At 41.7% G+C, this 18,162-nt stretch overlaps 1 protein-coding gene across 1 annotated transcript; it reads right to left on the bottom strand.

Moving 5' to 3' along the window:
- Positions 1–16,299: 16,299 nt before the first annotated feature.
- On the bottom strand, positions 16,300–17,493 carry LOC126266664 (glucose-induced degradation protein 4 homolog; the record flags this gene model as incomplete). The annotated part of the gene is made up of 1 exon (XM_049971080.1): positions 16,300–17,493. A coding segment is annotated over one exon (594 nt), but the record flags the coding sequence as incomplete, so codon positions are not given.
- Positions 17,494–18,162: the final 669 nt, after the last annotated feature.

The raw sequence follows: 18,162 nt of genomic DNA, 5'->3' as shown, positions 1-18,162 counted from the left end.
ATGTAATTCAGACTGAGTCGTCCCACCTTATGCTGTACCGCTTTGGCAAATGCTTTATCTGCGCCATTCGCCTTAATCACATCTGAGAGTAATTCTTAAAAAAACGCCTGTTGCTAATTGTTCGTCATCACAGATACTGTTTGCTATACAGCCACGACGCGCAACTCATTTCCAAAATTCATCTTTCCCCTGTGAGGATAGAACGTACGACCCCTGTTTTATTAGACCAGTGCTCTACTACTGAGCTAAATAGGCGCGGCCTAGTGGTACTCTTGGGTACTTCGTCCTTACGGTCGTCTGCATCATCAGACTTCAGCTGACAACACTTCATATTACAGGCTAATGTTTGCAGCTAAGGCGACCCATTACTGCTTGGCTACACATCTGACACGTAATCGATGTGCTCTCCAAACAACAACACTTGCATTTCAGAACATGTCTTTCACACATGTGTACAAAATCACCTTCACCTTCAAATACAGATTCCTTGCGACTGACAGAGACGTAGGCAAAGTTAACAGTTGCTATTTCCATTAAATATCGTTAATCAGATAAACGGTAATTTACATCTGCAGCGGAACAAAATTCCGTTCCGCCCAGCATGTGGCTCGAACCAACGACCCTGGGATTAAAAGCCTGACGCTCTACCGACTGAGGTAGCCGGCTACCGCGGTGAATACCTGCCGGGTAGCACGTTTTTTTTTTTGGCTTCTTCTCCATGTGAGGCTTCTCCTCCGTAGAACTGAAAATTGAAAAATTAAGGCTTCTTGGGAATTAATAAATTGTCTCTCTTGCTTCATACTGAAAAAAATTAAACAAAAATAGAAAGATTGTAACTGAGGAACACGTGCAAGAAGCTTCCACTGCATTGTGTGCAACGAAACCACCTTCCGATATTACCGAGATCCTGGAAAATCATCATAGATGAAAGTAGTTGCTGGAGATGTGGGGTTCATCCTGCAGTAAGTGTGAAGCTGCAGTGCCGTTTCGGGGTTCTGTCCGAGGCCTTCACGGCTACCGTAGCGGCCCTGGGGCACACGAAGTCCCCACCGTACTTCACCCTCAACAGCGATCCCCTACTTTGGCCTGTGACTACATTTTTCGTAGACGAGGGCTATTAAGATGTTTATCCAATCCCTTGTCTCTGAAACAGAATGTGTAACATGTTACCAAAAGTGTTTTTGTGGTCCCTGCGCGTACATATCTGATAATATTTTGCTCGTTCGTATAATTCGTATTCTAAAACACGGTCATTGCCGTGTTCAGATATAACGTAATGTACATAATTGCCAAACAACCACAACACAGCAACGGTTTTCTGGACAGGGAAGAAAACACCATCGGGGAAGAGTAATTTTTCAACATTGATCTCAGTACTAACAGTTCTGGTTATAAAGGCTACCCGCCGTTGGAGTCCCCTCCATATTTCGGCGTATCCGCCACAGAGAAAGCGGTGGATCAATGTGTCAACTGCGTCACATCGGGTGCACACAATCGTGTCACTAAGACCAATGGAGTGCAACTTTTCGTTAGTGGAAACTATGTTATTAACAACTCGGTACCAGGTTGCCTGAATGTCGGAAGACAGTTCACGATTACTAATATTTTTCCAAATTCTTTTCCAGTCTTTGTCGGGATATCTGCACTCCATTTTGTTGACATGTTCTTTCGTTGTTAAGAGTTCCATTAATTTCCTGCAATTCCTTGATTGTGGATTCGTGACAATACTGTCCATGTAGCTAATCTCTAAAAAGAACTGGCGAATATATTTCAATTTATAATTAATTCCGCGTATATTTATGGGTGGACGTAAATTTTCTGGCTGTAGGAGTCGATACAGCCTGGCTGTAATACTATGTGGATGTTTTTCTATAATTTGTAGGGTCCTCTTTATATATAAAGCCGTAGTCTTCCGCCATATATCTGTTAAACCTAGGCCACCTTCAGCGGAAGGTAACGTAACTGTACCGACTGCTACTCTAAAAATATTCCCTGTCCATATAAATCGGCAAATGATACTCATTATACGTTTGGCAATGGGTTTCGAAACTGGCAATATTTGACCTATATATATAGCTTTTGATAAAATGGACCAATTAATTATTCTGATTCGTTGTTTAATGTTCAGATGTCTGGTCTGATTGAGTATTGTGGCTCCTCTGATTGTATCCAGTACTTTCTTCCAATTGTAGGTCATGGTCTGAAGCGGACATCGGTAAAAGGTGACACCCAGAGCGGTGTAACGATCTACGGAGCGTGCCCATTCCAAACGGACATCTTGAAGACCTTTAAGATTTAAAAACGAACTCTTTACCTCGTTAACCCTAGCGCCTGTAGCTTCACAAAAGATCTGAATATTCGTAGTTAATTTCTCTAAATCTTCGTTACTACAAATAACCACTCCAACGTCATCAGCATATGCATTGGTGACGTTGTTAACGCCAGATATCGTGATGCCCTCAAGATCGACATCGAGTCTCCTTAGTAAAGGCTCCAGTGCAACAACATACAGGAGCATTGACAAAGGACTTCCCTGCGGGACGCCGTTGCGAATTTCAATGGGTGGAGTGAAATGCCCATTTACAGACACTTGTGTTTGGATGCCTTCAACAATGTTAATTAAAACTTGCACAAAATGTTGACTAAAACCCACATAGGTCAACGTTCTGAACAAAAATAAGTGGTTGACCCTGTCAAAAGCCTTTGAGAAGTCGATAAAGGCAAGGCCTCCTGGTGAGGATGACGTTGCAGATATTGCAGAGACATCCCTATATTCACAAACAGTTTTAAAAATATTCCGCCCCGAGAGACAGGTTTGGTGGTCACCTATGATCTTCTCCATTAGAGGTCTCAGTCTTTCCTTCAGTACACGTGCAATTATTTTATAATCCGAGTTCATCAAACATATTGGTCTCAATTGATTGAGATCTTTAACTGTCGCGTTCCTGCCCTTTGGTATTAGCACAGTTACGCTTTCTTTGAACTCGCGTGGAACAGTAACACCTTGCAACACTTCATTTATCACTTCTGTGAATTGATTACCGATGAGAGGCCAAAATTTACAATAAAACTCTACAGGCAAGCCATCAGGCCCTGGGGACTTACGGGTAGGCGAATATTTAAGTATATCAAACACCTCCTCACATGTGATCGCAGTGGTAAGGGACACATTGTCCTCGTCATTGATAACGTTGTCGATACCTGTAGTTCGTAGCAAATCGTTCGCACAGTCTAGATTATACCGGGTATCAGTATATAACGTACGATAAAATCCATAAACTGCATTTAAAATGTCAGAGTGTTCCGTCAGCACCCGGTTATCGCCCACTCTAAGACAAGCAATAAACGCTCGTCTTCTATTTCTTTCATGTTCGAGTAAGTGGTACAGCGATGCGTTTTCGTCCTCCACCGGTGTCGGGACACGAGATTTAATTTTTAAACCCTCCAGCTGTTGTCGCTTGAGACTTATGAGGTGAGCCTTGATCTTCTTTATTTCAATGAAAACCTCATCAGTCATCTGCTGAGCTGATAGTTCCCTTAAGCATGTATAGTAAAATTCAACGGTATTGCGAGACCACATCGCTCGCTCCCTCCCGTAAGCTATTAGGGATGATCTCAATTTCTTTTTAGCACATGAGGTCCACCACGCAAGGCGAGAGCTGTATTGATGGCGCATACGTAGAGCAGCCTGCCATACCTCCGCTACTGTTCTTGATAGGGCACCCTCGAACAACATATGGGTATTCAGCTTCCATAAGGGGCGACCACAATACGTTCCTTGCTTCTGAAACCGAATGCTGCATTTCACTGCGAGATGGTCCGAAAAGGTAGTGGGAATTACTTCGATACTACTGATTTTATTTTCCAGGTTTGCTGTGACGTATATTCTGTCTATTCTGATTTGCGAGCGACTACTGATGTACGTAAATTTGACTAACGTGGGGTATTTGCTTTCCCACACGTCTGTCCACTTCATGTTTGTCACCAAAGCCGCCAGTTCCCCGGAGAAGCTAAAATTTGGTCGCTGATCCTTTTTGTGAAGTACACAATTAAAGTCACCACCGATTAAAGCTTCCGCCGGATTCCCCTTAAGTAAATAGACCATATCGTTCTTAAAAAAATTAGCTCTATCATCTCTAGCGTTGTTACCAGAGGGGACATATACATTTAAAACAGTAGTAGTAAAAATTTTACAACTGATGCCCCTCCCATTTTCTAACAGACAGATATCCTTCACATCAATACCATCTTTGACAAGGATCGCAGTCCCACATGTGGCTTCCGGTGCAATATTTAAAATCTCTTGAAAACCTGGGACATAAAAGTTGTGGACATTAAATTCCTGTAGGAGGGCTATATCAGTATCCGACTGGTAAAGGAAATCTTTTAAAGAAGCGACTTTCGTTTCACTGCGAATCCGATTTATATTGATCGTGGTCACATTATATGTCAGTTCCGTTGGCATAGGTGCAGGTAAAAGAAATTGGCTAATGAAGTATACCCCATGCAGAGTCACGTCTGTACCATTCCATTCTGTCTGTCAGAAAGAAAAATAGACATTAAAAAAAAAAAAATTAAATGCCACTAGCATGTGTCAGGTCCATCTCCATTCCGTGGTCGGTGCGATCTTCTTGGGCATCGGCCCAATCAAGTCCTTTTCCTGAGACAGTTCGGTCTAAATCCATAGTAGTGCCGGTCTGCAAACCTGCGACGCCAAGCGGTGCGCGAGGTTGTTGTTGAAGATCATCTGCATCGGCACGACTCATCTCCGCTTCAGTACACTCGTTAACTCGTGCTACTGGGCATTGTTCTCGTAGTCGTTCATTATCCCTTAAATGTTTTAACTTTTCCCGCAATGCAGGAGCTAAACTCTCTGCTGCTTTGTGTGCCAATCTCCTCTTCTTGCCTTTCTTCGAAGATCTCTTCGGCGATCTAGCAGGAGATGAAGTTTGCGACCTGTCAGGAGAAGTACCGGATGATACGTCTGACGTCGCCTGTTCCTTTTTTCGGACAAAAGTCCGCGTATCGCATTCCACAACGGCAGAAGGAGGCGCATCTTTTTCCATGGCTCCCACTGGTAGCAACCCAGTCTCCAATTCTACACTATCGCTCGTTGTGGTTTCCTTGACGCAAGTGTCTTCCGTGGGCGCCAACGTGAAACCAATGTCCAGATTGCTATCTTCGTTCATAGTTCCCGCAGAGTGGATGCCTGGAGCGTCCACTCCTCGGAAGCTAGTGGCAATATCCTCACGTTGGTGGGAATCCTGACGACGCAAGGAAACCTCCGTTGCGGGTATTTGGGGATCTTCGGCCGAGTCCGCGGAAGAACGAGCAACCACAGTGGGAGAGTTGGAAAAAGTTGGCGTCGGCATAGATTCGAGGGGCGCGGAGCTGATCGGCAGACCATCCGCAAATCTAGAGCTTGAAGCCGGAGTATCATCGACAACCGCCCGCGAGGCAGCAGGCTCCCCGCGCACAGGCGGCACCGACTCGCCTCGGCTGCGGAAGTCAGCAGCGGCAGCGTATGACAACTTCATACCAACAACAGGGCCGGAACTCGGCATCTCGTCACGCGATAACTGCGGGACACGCCTCCGTGAACATTCTGCACGAATGTGTTCCGTGGAATTGCATAAAGCGCAAGTCCGCGGTTGCCCATCATAGATAATCAAAGCACGATACCCACAAATATTAAGATAAGAGGGGACATGCTTCTGTAATTCAATCTTAATTTGCCTTACGCCGTTCAAGACAGGAAACATATGAGCTTCAGACCACCTTTCTGCCACATTGGAAATAATTCTGCCATAAGGCCGAAGGGCAACATTAAGTTCTTCGGGCGGAATTTCAAAAGGGAGCTCAAACACTCTGATCGTACGAATCCCGTACCCAGCATGACTAACAGCAACGTCACTCACATTCCCATCAGAATGATTAAACTTCACGCTACCTCCGCAACGATCCACAATGGAACTACATAATTCTGGACTTTTCATCTTCAGATACACAGCATTTGTCACAAACGAGAGATAAACTCCGACAACAGCATCACCGTTAATCAATACTTTTTCGATAAACCATGCTTTAATTTCAAATGCTTTAGGTCGAACGAAATTTCGATCGAAAGTAAACTTGATTGTGTCTTTCCTCAAATAATTCGACCTATTCATTCTAGAACTTCATGAATACAAGTGCAACACGAATAGCGGCTTAGCAGCACCACTAACCTCAAACGCAGCGACTCAGCCTGTGTTTACTACAGCCAGACGTCCAGCTCCGCCACACGTCCGTCCCGCTCGGCGGCTGACTCGCAACTAACCGACTGAGCTAGCCAGCTACCACGGTGAATACCAGCCGGGTAGCACGTCACACAGTACTCGTTTCGGTTGGGTGGTCCCATACAGTTTCTCTCCATGCTGCCTAATGTTTTCCTAACGTCACACTCGTCACGTACTTCACTTTTATGTCATAATCATTTCTGAGAGGTAAAGAAATTGCATGACAACATGCAGAGCTAGTGTCGTCAAAATTAACACACATACTTTATGTGACTCAAAAGCCGAACGAGTTACTTTACGACCTTGTTTTATATGTGCAAGTGCCAGTCAAAACTCGCGGTGTCGGCACTCTGCCGACCATTTCGCTAGTTAACACCGGTCTTGTTGTGTGTGTTTCAAGCTCAAGAGCATCTCCAAGCAAAAAATGGTCAACAGCAACATTCAGACGGTTTCGTACTGCTCAATTGCTACATTAAAACGGTATGTTTCTTTTTCAGAACTGGAAAAACACAAGCGTGACAGCATTCGAACCTGTAATCTTCAGATCCGAAGTCCGACGTCTTATCCATTAGGCCAAATTTTTTTTTTTCTTTTCTTCTTTATTGGGCCTCCCTTCTCCCCACACAGCCCATCCATTCGCTCTCCTTTTATGCCTTCTTCGGCGAGCTTCTATGCTATATCGACTGATTTTTTTTTTTCAAATTTACTGTGACAGTTAGGGAAATGAAATGATGTTTGGCTTCTTCGCCATGTGAGGCTTCTCCTCTGTAGAACTGAAAATTGAAAAATTAAGGCTTCTTGGGAATTAATAAATTGTCACTCTTGCTTCATACTGAAAAAATTAAACAAAAATAGAAAGATTGTAACTGAGGAACACGTGCAAGAAGCTTCCACTGCATTGTGTGCAACGAAACCACCTTCCGATATTACCGAGATCCTGGAAAATCATCATAGATGAAAGTAGTTGCTGGAGATATGGGGTTCATCCAGTAGTAAGTGTGAAGCCGCAGTGCCGTTTCGGGGTTCTGTCCGAGGCCTTCACGGCTACCGTAGCGGCCCTGGGGCACACGAAGTCCCCACCGTACTTCACCCTCAACAGCGATCCCCTACTTTGGCCTGTGACTACATTTTTCGTAGACGAGGGCTATTAAGATGTTTATCCAATCCCTTGTCTCTGAAACAGAATGTGTAACATGTTACCAAAAGTTTTTTTGTGGTCCCTGCGAGTACATATCTGATAATATTTTGCTCGTTCGTATAATTCGTATTCTAAAACACGGTCATTGCCGTGTTCAGATATAACGTAATGTACATAATTGCCAAACAACCACAACACAGCACTGGTTTTCTGGACAGGGAAGAAAACACCATCGGGGAAGAGTAATTTTTCTACATTGATCTCAGTACTAACAGTTCTGGTTATAAAGGCTACCCGCCGTTGGAGTCCCCTCCATATTTCGGCGTATCCGCCACAGAGAAAGCGGTGGATCAATGTGTCAACTGCGTCACATCGGGTGCACACAATCGTGTCACTAAGACCAATGGAGTGCAACTTTTCGTTAGTGGAAAGTACGTTATTAACAACTCGGTACCAGGTTGCCTGAATGTCGGAAGACAGTTCACGATTACTAATATTTTTCCAAATTCTTTTCCAGTCTTTGTCGGGATATCTGCACTCCATTTTGTTGACATGTTCTTTCGTTGTTAAGAGTTCCATTAATTTCCTGCAATTCCTTGATTGTGGATTCGTGACAATACTGTCCATGTAGCTAATCTCTAAAAAGAACTGGCGAATATATTTCAATTTATAATTAATTCCGCGTATATTTATGGGTGGACGTAAATTTTCTGGCTGTAGGAGTCGATACAGCCTGGCTGTAATACTATGTGGATGTTTTTCTATAATTTGTAGGGTCCTCTTTATATATAACGCCGTAGTCTTCCGCCATATATCTGTTAAACCTAGGCCACCTTCAGCAGAAGGTAACGTAACTGTACCGACTGCTACTCTAAAAATATTCCCTGTCCATATAAATCGGCAAATGATACTCATTATACGTTTGGCAATGGGTTTCGAAACTGGCAATATTTGACCTATATATATAGCTTTTGATAAAATGGACCAATTAATTATTCTGATTCGTTGTTTAATGTTCAGATGTCTGGTCTGATTGAGTATTGTGGCTCCTCTGATTGTATCCAGTACTTTCTTCCAATTGTAGGTCGTGGTCTGAAGCGGACATCGGTAAAAGGTGACACCCAGAGCGGTGTGACGATCGACGGAGCGTGCCCATTCCAAACGGACATCTTGAAGACCTTTAAGATTTAAAAACGAACTCTTCACCTCGTTAACCCTAGCGCCTGTAGCTTCACAAAAGATCTGAATATTCGTAGTTAATTTCTCTAAATCTTCGGTACTACGAATAACCACTCCAACGTCATCAGCATATGCATTGGTGACGTTGTTAACGCCAGATATCGTGATGCCCTCAAGATCGACATCGAGTCTCCTTAGTAAAGGCTCCAGTGCAACAACATACAGGAGCATTGACAAAGGACTTCCCTGCGGGACGCCGTTGCGAATTTCAATGGGTGGAGTGAAATGCCCATTTACAGACACTTGTGTTTGGATGCCTTCAACAATGTTAATTAAAACTTGCACAAAATGTTGACTAAAACCCACATAGGTCAACGTTCTGAACAAAAATAAGTGGTTGACCCTGTCAAAAGCCTTTGAGAAGTCGATAAAGGCAAGGCCTCCTGGTGAGGATGACGTTGCAAAAATTGCAGAGACATTCCTATATTCACAAACAGTTTTAAAAATATTCCGCCCCGAGAGACAGGTTTGGTGGTCACCTATGATCTTCTCCATTAGAGGTCTCAGTCTTTCCTTTAGTACACGTGCAATTATTTTATAATCCGAGTTCATCAAACATATTGGTCTCAATTGATTGAGATCTTTAACTGTCGCGTTCCTGCCCTTTGGTATTAGCACAGTTACGCTTTCTTTGAACTCGCGTGGAACAGTAACACCTTGCAACACTTCATTTATCACTTCTGTGAATTGATTACCGATGAGAGGCCAAAATTTACAATAAAACTCTACAGGCAAGCCATCAGGCCCTGGGGACTTACGGGTAGGCGAATATTTAAGTATATCAAACACCTCCTCACATGTGATCGCAGTGGTAAGGGACACATTGTCCTCGTCATTGATAACGTTGTCGATACCTGTAGTTCGTAGCAAATCGTTCGCACAGTCTAGATTATACCGGGTATCAGTATATAACGTACGATAAAATCCATAAACTGCATTTAAAATGTCAGAGTGTTCCGTCAGCACCCGGTTATCGCCCACTCTAAGACAAGCAATAAACGCTCGTCTTCTATTTCTTTCATGTTCGAGTAAGTGGTACAGCGATGCGTTTTCGTCCTCCACCGGTGTCGGGACACGAGATTTAATTTTTAAACCCTCCAGCTGTTGTCGCTTGAGACTTATGAGGTGAGCCTTGATCTTCTTTATTTCAATGAAAACCTCATCAGTCATCTGCTGAGCTGATAGTTCCCTTAAGCATGTATAGTAAAATTCAACGGTATTGCGAGACCACATCGCTCGCTCCCTCCCGTAAGCTATTAGGGATGATCTCAATTTCTTTTTAGCACATGAGGTCCACCACGCAAGGCGAGAGCTGTATTGATGGCGCATACGTAGAGCAGCCTGCCATACCTCCGCTACTGTTCTTGATAGGGCACCCTCGAACAACATATGGGTATTCAGCTTCCATAAGGGGCGACCCCAATACGTTCCTTGCTTCTGAAACCGAATGCTGCATTTCACTGCGAGATGGTCCGAAAAGGTAGTGGGAATTACTTCGATACTACTGATTTTATTTTCCAGGTTTGCTGTGACGTATATTCTGTCTATTCTGCTTTGCGAGCGACTACTGATGTACGTAAATTTGACTAACGTGGGGTATTTGCTTTCCCACACGTCTGTCCACTTCATGTTTGTCACCAAAGCCGCCAGTTCCCCGGAGAAGCTAAAATTTGGTCGCTGATCCTTTTTGTGAAGTACACAATTAAAGTCACCACCGATTAAAGCTTCCGCCGGATTCCCCTTAAGTAAATAGACCATATCGTTCTTAAAAAAATTAGCTCTATCATCTCTAGCGTTGTTACCAGAGGGGACATATACATTTAAAACAGTAGTAGTAAAAATTTTACAACTGATGCCCCTCCCATTTTCTAACAGACAGATATCCTTCACATCAATACCATCTTTGACAAGGATCGCAGTCCCACATGTGGCTTCCGGTGCAATATTTAAAATCTCTTGAAAACCTGGGACATAAAAGTTGTGGACATTAAATTCCTGTAGGAGGGCTATATCAGTATCCGACTGGTAAAGGAAATCTTTTAAAGAAGCGACTTTCGTTTCACTGCGAATCCGATTTATATTGATCGTGGTCACATTATATGTCAGTTCCGTTGGCATAGGTGCAGGTAAAAGAAATTGGCTAATGAAGTATACCCCATGCAGAGTCACGTCTGTACCATTCCATTCTGTCTGTCAGAAAGAAAAATAGACATTAAAAAAAAAAAATTAAATGCCACTAGCATGTGTCAGGTCCATCTCCATTCCGTGGTCGGTGCGATCTTCTTGGGCATCGGCCCAATCAAGTCCTTTTCCTGAGACAGTTCGGTCTAAATCCATAGTAGTGCCGGTCTGCAAACCTGCGACGCCAAGCGGTGCGCGAGGTTGTTGTTGAAGATCATCTGCATCGGCACGACTCATCTCCGCTTCAGTACACTCGTTAACTCGTGCTACTGGGCATTGTTCTCGTAGTCGTTCATTATCCCTTAAATGTTTTAACTTTTCCCGCAATGCAGGAGCTAAACTCTCTGCTGCTTTGTGTGCCAATCTCCTCTTCTTGCCTTTCTTCGAAGATCTCTTCGGCGATCTAGCAGGAGATGAAGTTTGCGACCTGTCAGGAGAAGTACCGGATGATACGTCTGACGTCGCCTGTTCCTTTTTTCGGACAAAAGTCCGCGTATCGCATTCCACAACGGCAGAAGGAGGCGCATCTTTTTCCATGGCTCCCACTGGTAGCAACCCAGTCTCCAATTCTACACTATCGCTCGTTGTGGTTTCCTTGACGCAAGTGTCTTCCGTGGGCGCCAACGTGAAACCAATGTCCAGATTGCTATCTTCGTTCATAGTTCCCGCAGAGTGGATGCCTGGAGCGTCCACTCCTCGGAAGCTAGTGGCAATATCCTCACGTTGGTGGGAATCCTGACGACGCAAGGAAACCTCCGTTGCGGGTATTTGGGGATCTTCGGCCGAGTCCGCGGAAGAACGAGCAACCACAGTGGGAGAGTTGGAAAAAGTTGGCGTCGGCATAGATTCGAGGGGCGCGGAGCTGATCGGCAGACCATCCGCAAATCTAGAGCTTGAAGCCGGAGTATCATCGACAACCGCCCGCGAGGCAGCAGGCTCCCCGCGCACAGGCGGCACCGACTCGCCTCGGCTGCGGAAGTCAGCAGCGGCAGCGTATGACAACTTCATACCAACAACAGGGCCGGAACTCGGCATGTCGTCACGCGGTAACTGCGGGACACGCCTCCGTGAACATTCTGCACGAATGTGTTCCGTGGAATTGCATAAAGCGCAAGTCCGCGGTTGCCCATCATAGATAATCAAAGCACGATACCCACAAATATTAAGATAAGAGGGGACATGCTTCTGTAAATCAATCTTAATTTGCCTTACGCCGTTCAAGACAGGAAACATATGAGCTTCAGACCACCTTTCTGCCACATTGGAAATAATTCTGCCATAAGGCCGAAGGGCAACATTAAGTTCTTCGGGCGGAATTTCAAAAGGGAGCTCAAACACTCTGATCGTACGAATCCCGTACCCAGCATGACTAACAGCAACGTCACTCACATTCCCATCAGAATTATTAAACTTCACGCTACCTCCGCAACGATCCACAATGGAACTACATAATTCTGGACTTTTCATCTTCAGATACACAGCATTTGTCACAAACGAGAGATAAACTCCGACAACATCATCACCGTTAATCAATACTTTTTCGATAAACCATGCTTTAATTTCAAATGCTTTAGGTCGAACGAAATTTCGATCGAAAGTAAACTTGATTGTGTCTTTCCTCAAATAATTCGACCTATTCATTCTAGAACTTCATGAATACAAGTGCAACACGAATACCGGCTTAGCAGCACCACTAACCTCAAACGCAGCGACTCAGCCTGTGTTTACTACAGCCAGACGTCCAGCTCCGCCACACGTCCGTCCCGCTCGGCGGCTGACTCGCAACTGTACCACTGAGCTAAAGAGGCGCGGCCTAGCGGTACTAATGGGTACGTCGTCCTTACGGTCGTCTGCATCATCAGACTTCAGCTGACAACACTTCATATTACAGGCTAATATTTGCAGCTATGGCGACCCATTACTGCTTGGCTACACATCTGACACGTAACCGATGTGCTCTCGAAACAACAACACTTGCATTTCAGAACATGTCTTTCACATATGTGTACAAAATCACCTTCACCTTCAAATACAGATTCCTTGCGACTGACAGAGACGTAGGCAAAGTTAACAGTTGCTATTTCCATTAAATATCGTTAATCAGAAAAACGGTAATTTACATCTGCAGCGGAACAAGATTCCGTTACGCCCAGCATGTGGCTCGAACCAACGACCCTGGGATTAAGAGCCTGACGCTCTACCGACTGAGCTAGCCGGCTACCGCAGTGAATACCTGCCGGGTAGCACGTGACACAGTACTCGTTTCGGTTGGGTGGTCCCATACAATTTCTCTCCATGCAGCCTAATGTTTTCCTAACGTCACACTCGTCACGTACTTCACTTTTATGTCATAATCATTTCTGAGAGGTAAAGAAATTGCATGACAACATGCAGAGCTAGTGGCGTCAAAATTAACACACATACTTTATGTGACTCAAAAGCCGAACGAGTTACTTTACGACCTTGTTTTATATGTGCAAGTGCCAGTCAAAACTCGCGGTGTCGGCACTCTGCCGACCATTTCGCTAGTTAACACCGGTCTTGTTGTGTGTGTTTCAAGCTCAAGAGCATCTCCAAGCAAAAAATGGTCAACAGCAACATTCAGACGGTTTCGTACTGCTCAATTGCTACATTAAAACGGTATGTTTCTTTTTCAGAACTGGAAAAACACAAGCGTGACAGCATTCGAACCTGTAATCTTCAGATCCGAAGTCCGACGTCTTATCCATTAGGCCACATTTTTTTTTTTTTTCTTCAGTACTGCACTTTATTTGCAACAAAATCTTTTTCTGAAAAAATAAAGTTTTATAAATTCTTTACAAATGAATGTAAAATTAAATAATTGTTTATTAACTATATTACAAAAAAGTCAGTGCTTTGACCCAAGGAGAGCAATGCTGAAAGTGCGGCTCCCAAAAATTCGTGCAGGAGGTATTTCCAACACAAAACCCTGTGCCTCAGCTCACAACATATTTCACAAACCAAACTGGAAATATCCAGTCATTACTAGTATAATGATGCATTTCTTTTCCACCTACATGCAAACTTAGCAAAATAAATACAGAATTTCAGTCGGTTCACATATCACAAATTACATAAATTGTTTCACTATTTATGCAACAATTATAACCAGCAGAACTAGACAATTTTAAAGACTACACTGAAAGATTGTGCTTACACTTATAAGTAGCATATCAAAAGAATATCTACAAGTGAAACAGCTCTGAGAGTTATTGCATCTCAATCAAAAATTTGAAGTCTGGCAATTATCTACAAAATACTAAATATTGAAAACTTAATATTTTGTACCTTTCCTTATAGTCTTAATGTGTACAAATGTTTCAGTGATGCACGTTCTCCAATTACTTATGGCCTTTGCCACTTGATAGCATGATTAAGTCTTACCAGTGTGCAATACAACTGGAGAGGAGTTTCTAAAATGTGCCAATTACCAAGCAAATTAACTTAAAGGGTCAAAAGTATAAAAAATAGTTAATGGTAAAAAGAATTTGCTTAATAATTGTTACATTGATTTTCCATTTGGTATGTTAATTGACGTTTGGTTTTTATGACGAGAGACATGATGAGTGCTAATTTTGTTGATTACCAAATTCACAGTATTATTATTTTAAATTATTTTCAACATTTCACACATTTGCCACATTTCATCTAACGCATTAACTTCTGCAAGACTGTTCTATCCTTCTGTAAACATTTTCCACACTTTTCAATAACAATTTTTTTTACACCGCTTAATTTTTACAATTCTTAAACCAAACACACCACCATAGCACGAATCTTCAAGTTAAATTTTAATAAAAAGGAATCTAATCCACTCATATGAAATATTACAAAATTATACTGAAAGTAACATAGCAGTTTTAGTGCTTTTCTGTACGAAGGCTATGAGTGTATAACAATTTACAAAAAAGGTTATGCTATTTTAAATGAAGTACAAGAATGATAAAAATCTAAATTTCACTACACTATAGCAATGTGCACCCCCAACCCCTAAACAAAAAATAATTATTTTATAGAATGGAGAAGCAACACAAAAACTGAGGCATGTACATAGTAGCACAAGTCACCACATTCAGTTTTAAAATCTGCATTTATGAATAAGAGTTAACTGCAGTTTATAGTCTTGCTCCAAGTGACATGACAATCATTATAGGAGAATTATTTTAAATTGTGGGTTTATCGCTGAACTTCCTGAATTGAGGCTATAAGCTGCACAAAAATTACTGAACAAGTTGTTCCACATATGGAAGCCACCTAGATTGGAATATGGCAATAATTCCAGATATGCAAGCACACAAATGCAAGCACAGAGCTAGTCCCTAACCATTTTTGGCACCCCTCCTTTCCTCACCACTTTTCTTAATTCTTCTGATCATCAGTTCTTCATTGTTCTCTTCTTACCTCTGATTTCTTGTATTTTTCAACTTATTTATCATTCTCTTACACTTTCATACTACTTACAGTATTGTATTAAGATTTCTGAGCAAGGTACAGCCTTTTGAACATAAACAGCCTTTTGCATGCCACACTATTCTTCTTTGAGTAAAACAGAATGTGTAGGTTACTTATGGCCTATCTTTATCCTTTTGGCTGCTCTTTTGTATCAACACTGTTTACTTAGAAGCCTCCAAGATAAATATACATTGGTGGAAGTGTTTAATGATAATTAATGTACTTTTGTAACACTAGGTAAATTTTTTCACTGCTATTTAAAACTCTTATGTATTTGTGGATTTATTTGCTGTATCAAGAAAGAAAACTGATAATGGAATAAATGTGTAATGATTTTATCTTGAAACTGAAGTACTCAACTGTGTTACAAAATAAAACAAAAACCATTCTACAAATAAAATTATATATTTAATGTAAATATAATTTTTGTTAATTCTTGTTCTGCTGTAACAAATTTTAACTTGCACTGAGAAAGTAATGGTTACTAACAGTAGGTTTCAGAAATTAACAATCTTCTAATATACACGAAGGAAAATAAATTGTAACCAAACACTTCACATACAGAATATTTACCATACAGAATTACTTATGTAACTTAAATTTCTAGAACAAGAAACTTCTTATACAACTAACATACAAACATGCAGATGTTATGCATTCCACAATCTTCCTTGCAGAGAAAAACAAGGCCTTAAAGTTATTATACGTTAAGTTGCATGTAAATAGAATTTGTATTTTTGTTTCAGAAACACTGATCACATTAAAGAATTTTGCCAACAGTCAGAAAATATATACCGAATGCAGTTCACACAGAATATTCACTGCAGAAACAAGTAAATTATGCTGATATTTTCCCTGTCTAAATATAACCTGTGGACTTTGAATGAGTTAAAACAACTCTATTTATAACAAAAGCCAATTACGGTATCAGACAGGAAATTGCAATGAATTTGTTTTATCAGCACAAAAGTTACAAGATGCTCAACATCATAAACTAAACAGCCAAAAGTTTATTAACTTACTCATTCTTTTTCCTAAATACATAGTCACATACTTTTCATTATAATATAAATGAAAACAAACAACATCTGTTACATTTAGACACGCTAAAATGTGATACATCATTCACACAATTCAAAAGTTATATTAAAATTGAAGTGACTAATGGTACTGTTCTTGCAATACTTTTTTTAACTGACATGAAAATAAAAAATTCAAAAACTGATATTAAAACTTTAAAAAATACTAGTACAGTACAGCCATAAACATGATTTCATGAAGAGGACAGTGCATCACTTTACTAAAAACACCCACTACAGCCATCAGGAAGATTACTTTCACTACAATTTTCAAAAAAAATTTAAAATTAAAATTTATACTAATAACTGCACAAAACAGAGCCAACAATCTAGCAGAATGTTAAGATTTTAAACTGAAGCTACAGCGTTTGCTCATATGCATCTTATTTACACACTCAGTCCAATACTTTTTTATACAGAATTTTATGCTGACCAGAATTTTTATTTATGCACCATTTCAGTTCTGCTTTGGAAAGTCTCATAGTAACTTCCTGATAAAAACTGTTCAATTTCACCTGAATTCATAAATTTGTATGCTATGCTCTGGAACATGTGTTAATGTTAAGGAATGATACCATTCTGAGCTCCTGTGATAATAATAGCCATCAATTGTAGCAGCAGATTTTTGGAAACAGATGTAATAAAAGCCAGCAAATGAGGCACCATTTATATCCTTGATAGTATGGTCAGGCACAAGAAAGTGTTCTTTCCACCTCATAAAAACAAAGTCAGTTGATTTCAAGGCTTCATAATCAAAAGTATCCGAGTTGAATGTTTTTGCATACTGATAAAATGATCCAAATTTACTCCAGTGCTTTTTGTCAACATCTTCATCTGCATCCCATTTACTTGTTAAAAATGGATACTTTTTGCTGATAATTTCTCCATCAAAAAATGTTGTTAGAGTTGGGAATTCTTCAGTCAAGCCCTTAATCTTCAAATAACCACACAGATATGAATTTTCTTCATCAACATGCTGCAAAACTACTTCCACTTCATAGCTATTGCCTTTTGACTTCTGATGCCCTTGAAATTTAGATCCATTATATAGTAGAGATCTCGTAACGCCTGGCTGTTTCGAATTTGCTGGGGGTGGAGGCACAATATCGCCACATGGTCAGTGACGACCAACATTTACATGTATGCGACTCATCTCGAAACGCTCACACCCATGAGGATTTGTGTTTTCGTTCTATACAGCCGCTGCCCCTTGCTCTTTCCCACCCATTCGTTACATTCAACCTCTTACGAGACCGATCAAATATAGACTGAGAAACAAGACCACACACTTTGTGCATTCGGAATCGAAGGCAGGGCGTCCCTCGCCGCATTTGCTACGATGGCCATTTGCTACTTCTGCAGAAGCAGCAGTGGCGGCGACGACGACGACGACGACGAGAGGCTCTGAGATATGTGAGAAATACATCTGTAAAATGTAATTCAGACTGCCTCGTCCCACCTTCTGCTGTACCGCTTTGGCAAATGTTTTATCTGCGCCATTCGCCTTAATCACATCTGAGAGTAATTCTTAAAAAAACGCCTGTTGCTAATTGTTCGTCATCACAGATACTGTTTGCTATACAGCCACGATGCGCAACTGATTTCCAAAATTCATCTTTCTCCTGTGAGGATGGAACTTACGACCCCCGGATTATTAGACCAGTGCTCTACCACTGAGCTAAAGAGGCGCGGCCTAGCGGTACTCTTTGGTACTTCGTCCTTACGGTCGTCTGCATCATCAGACTTCAGCTGACAACACTTCATATTACAGGCT

The sequence above is a fragment of the Schistocerca gregaria genome, chromosome 4 (assembly GCF_023897955.1).
Source record: "Schistocerca gregaria isolate iqSchGreg1 chromosome 4, iqSchGreg1.2, whole genome shotgun sequence".
Lineage (NCBI taxonomy): Eukaryota > Metazoa > Arthropoda > Insecta > Orthoptera > Acrididae > Schistocerca > Schistocerca gregaria.
This window is presented reverse-complemented; position numbering and strand designations above follow the sequence as displayed.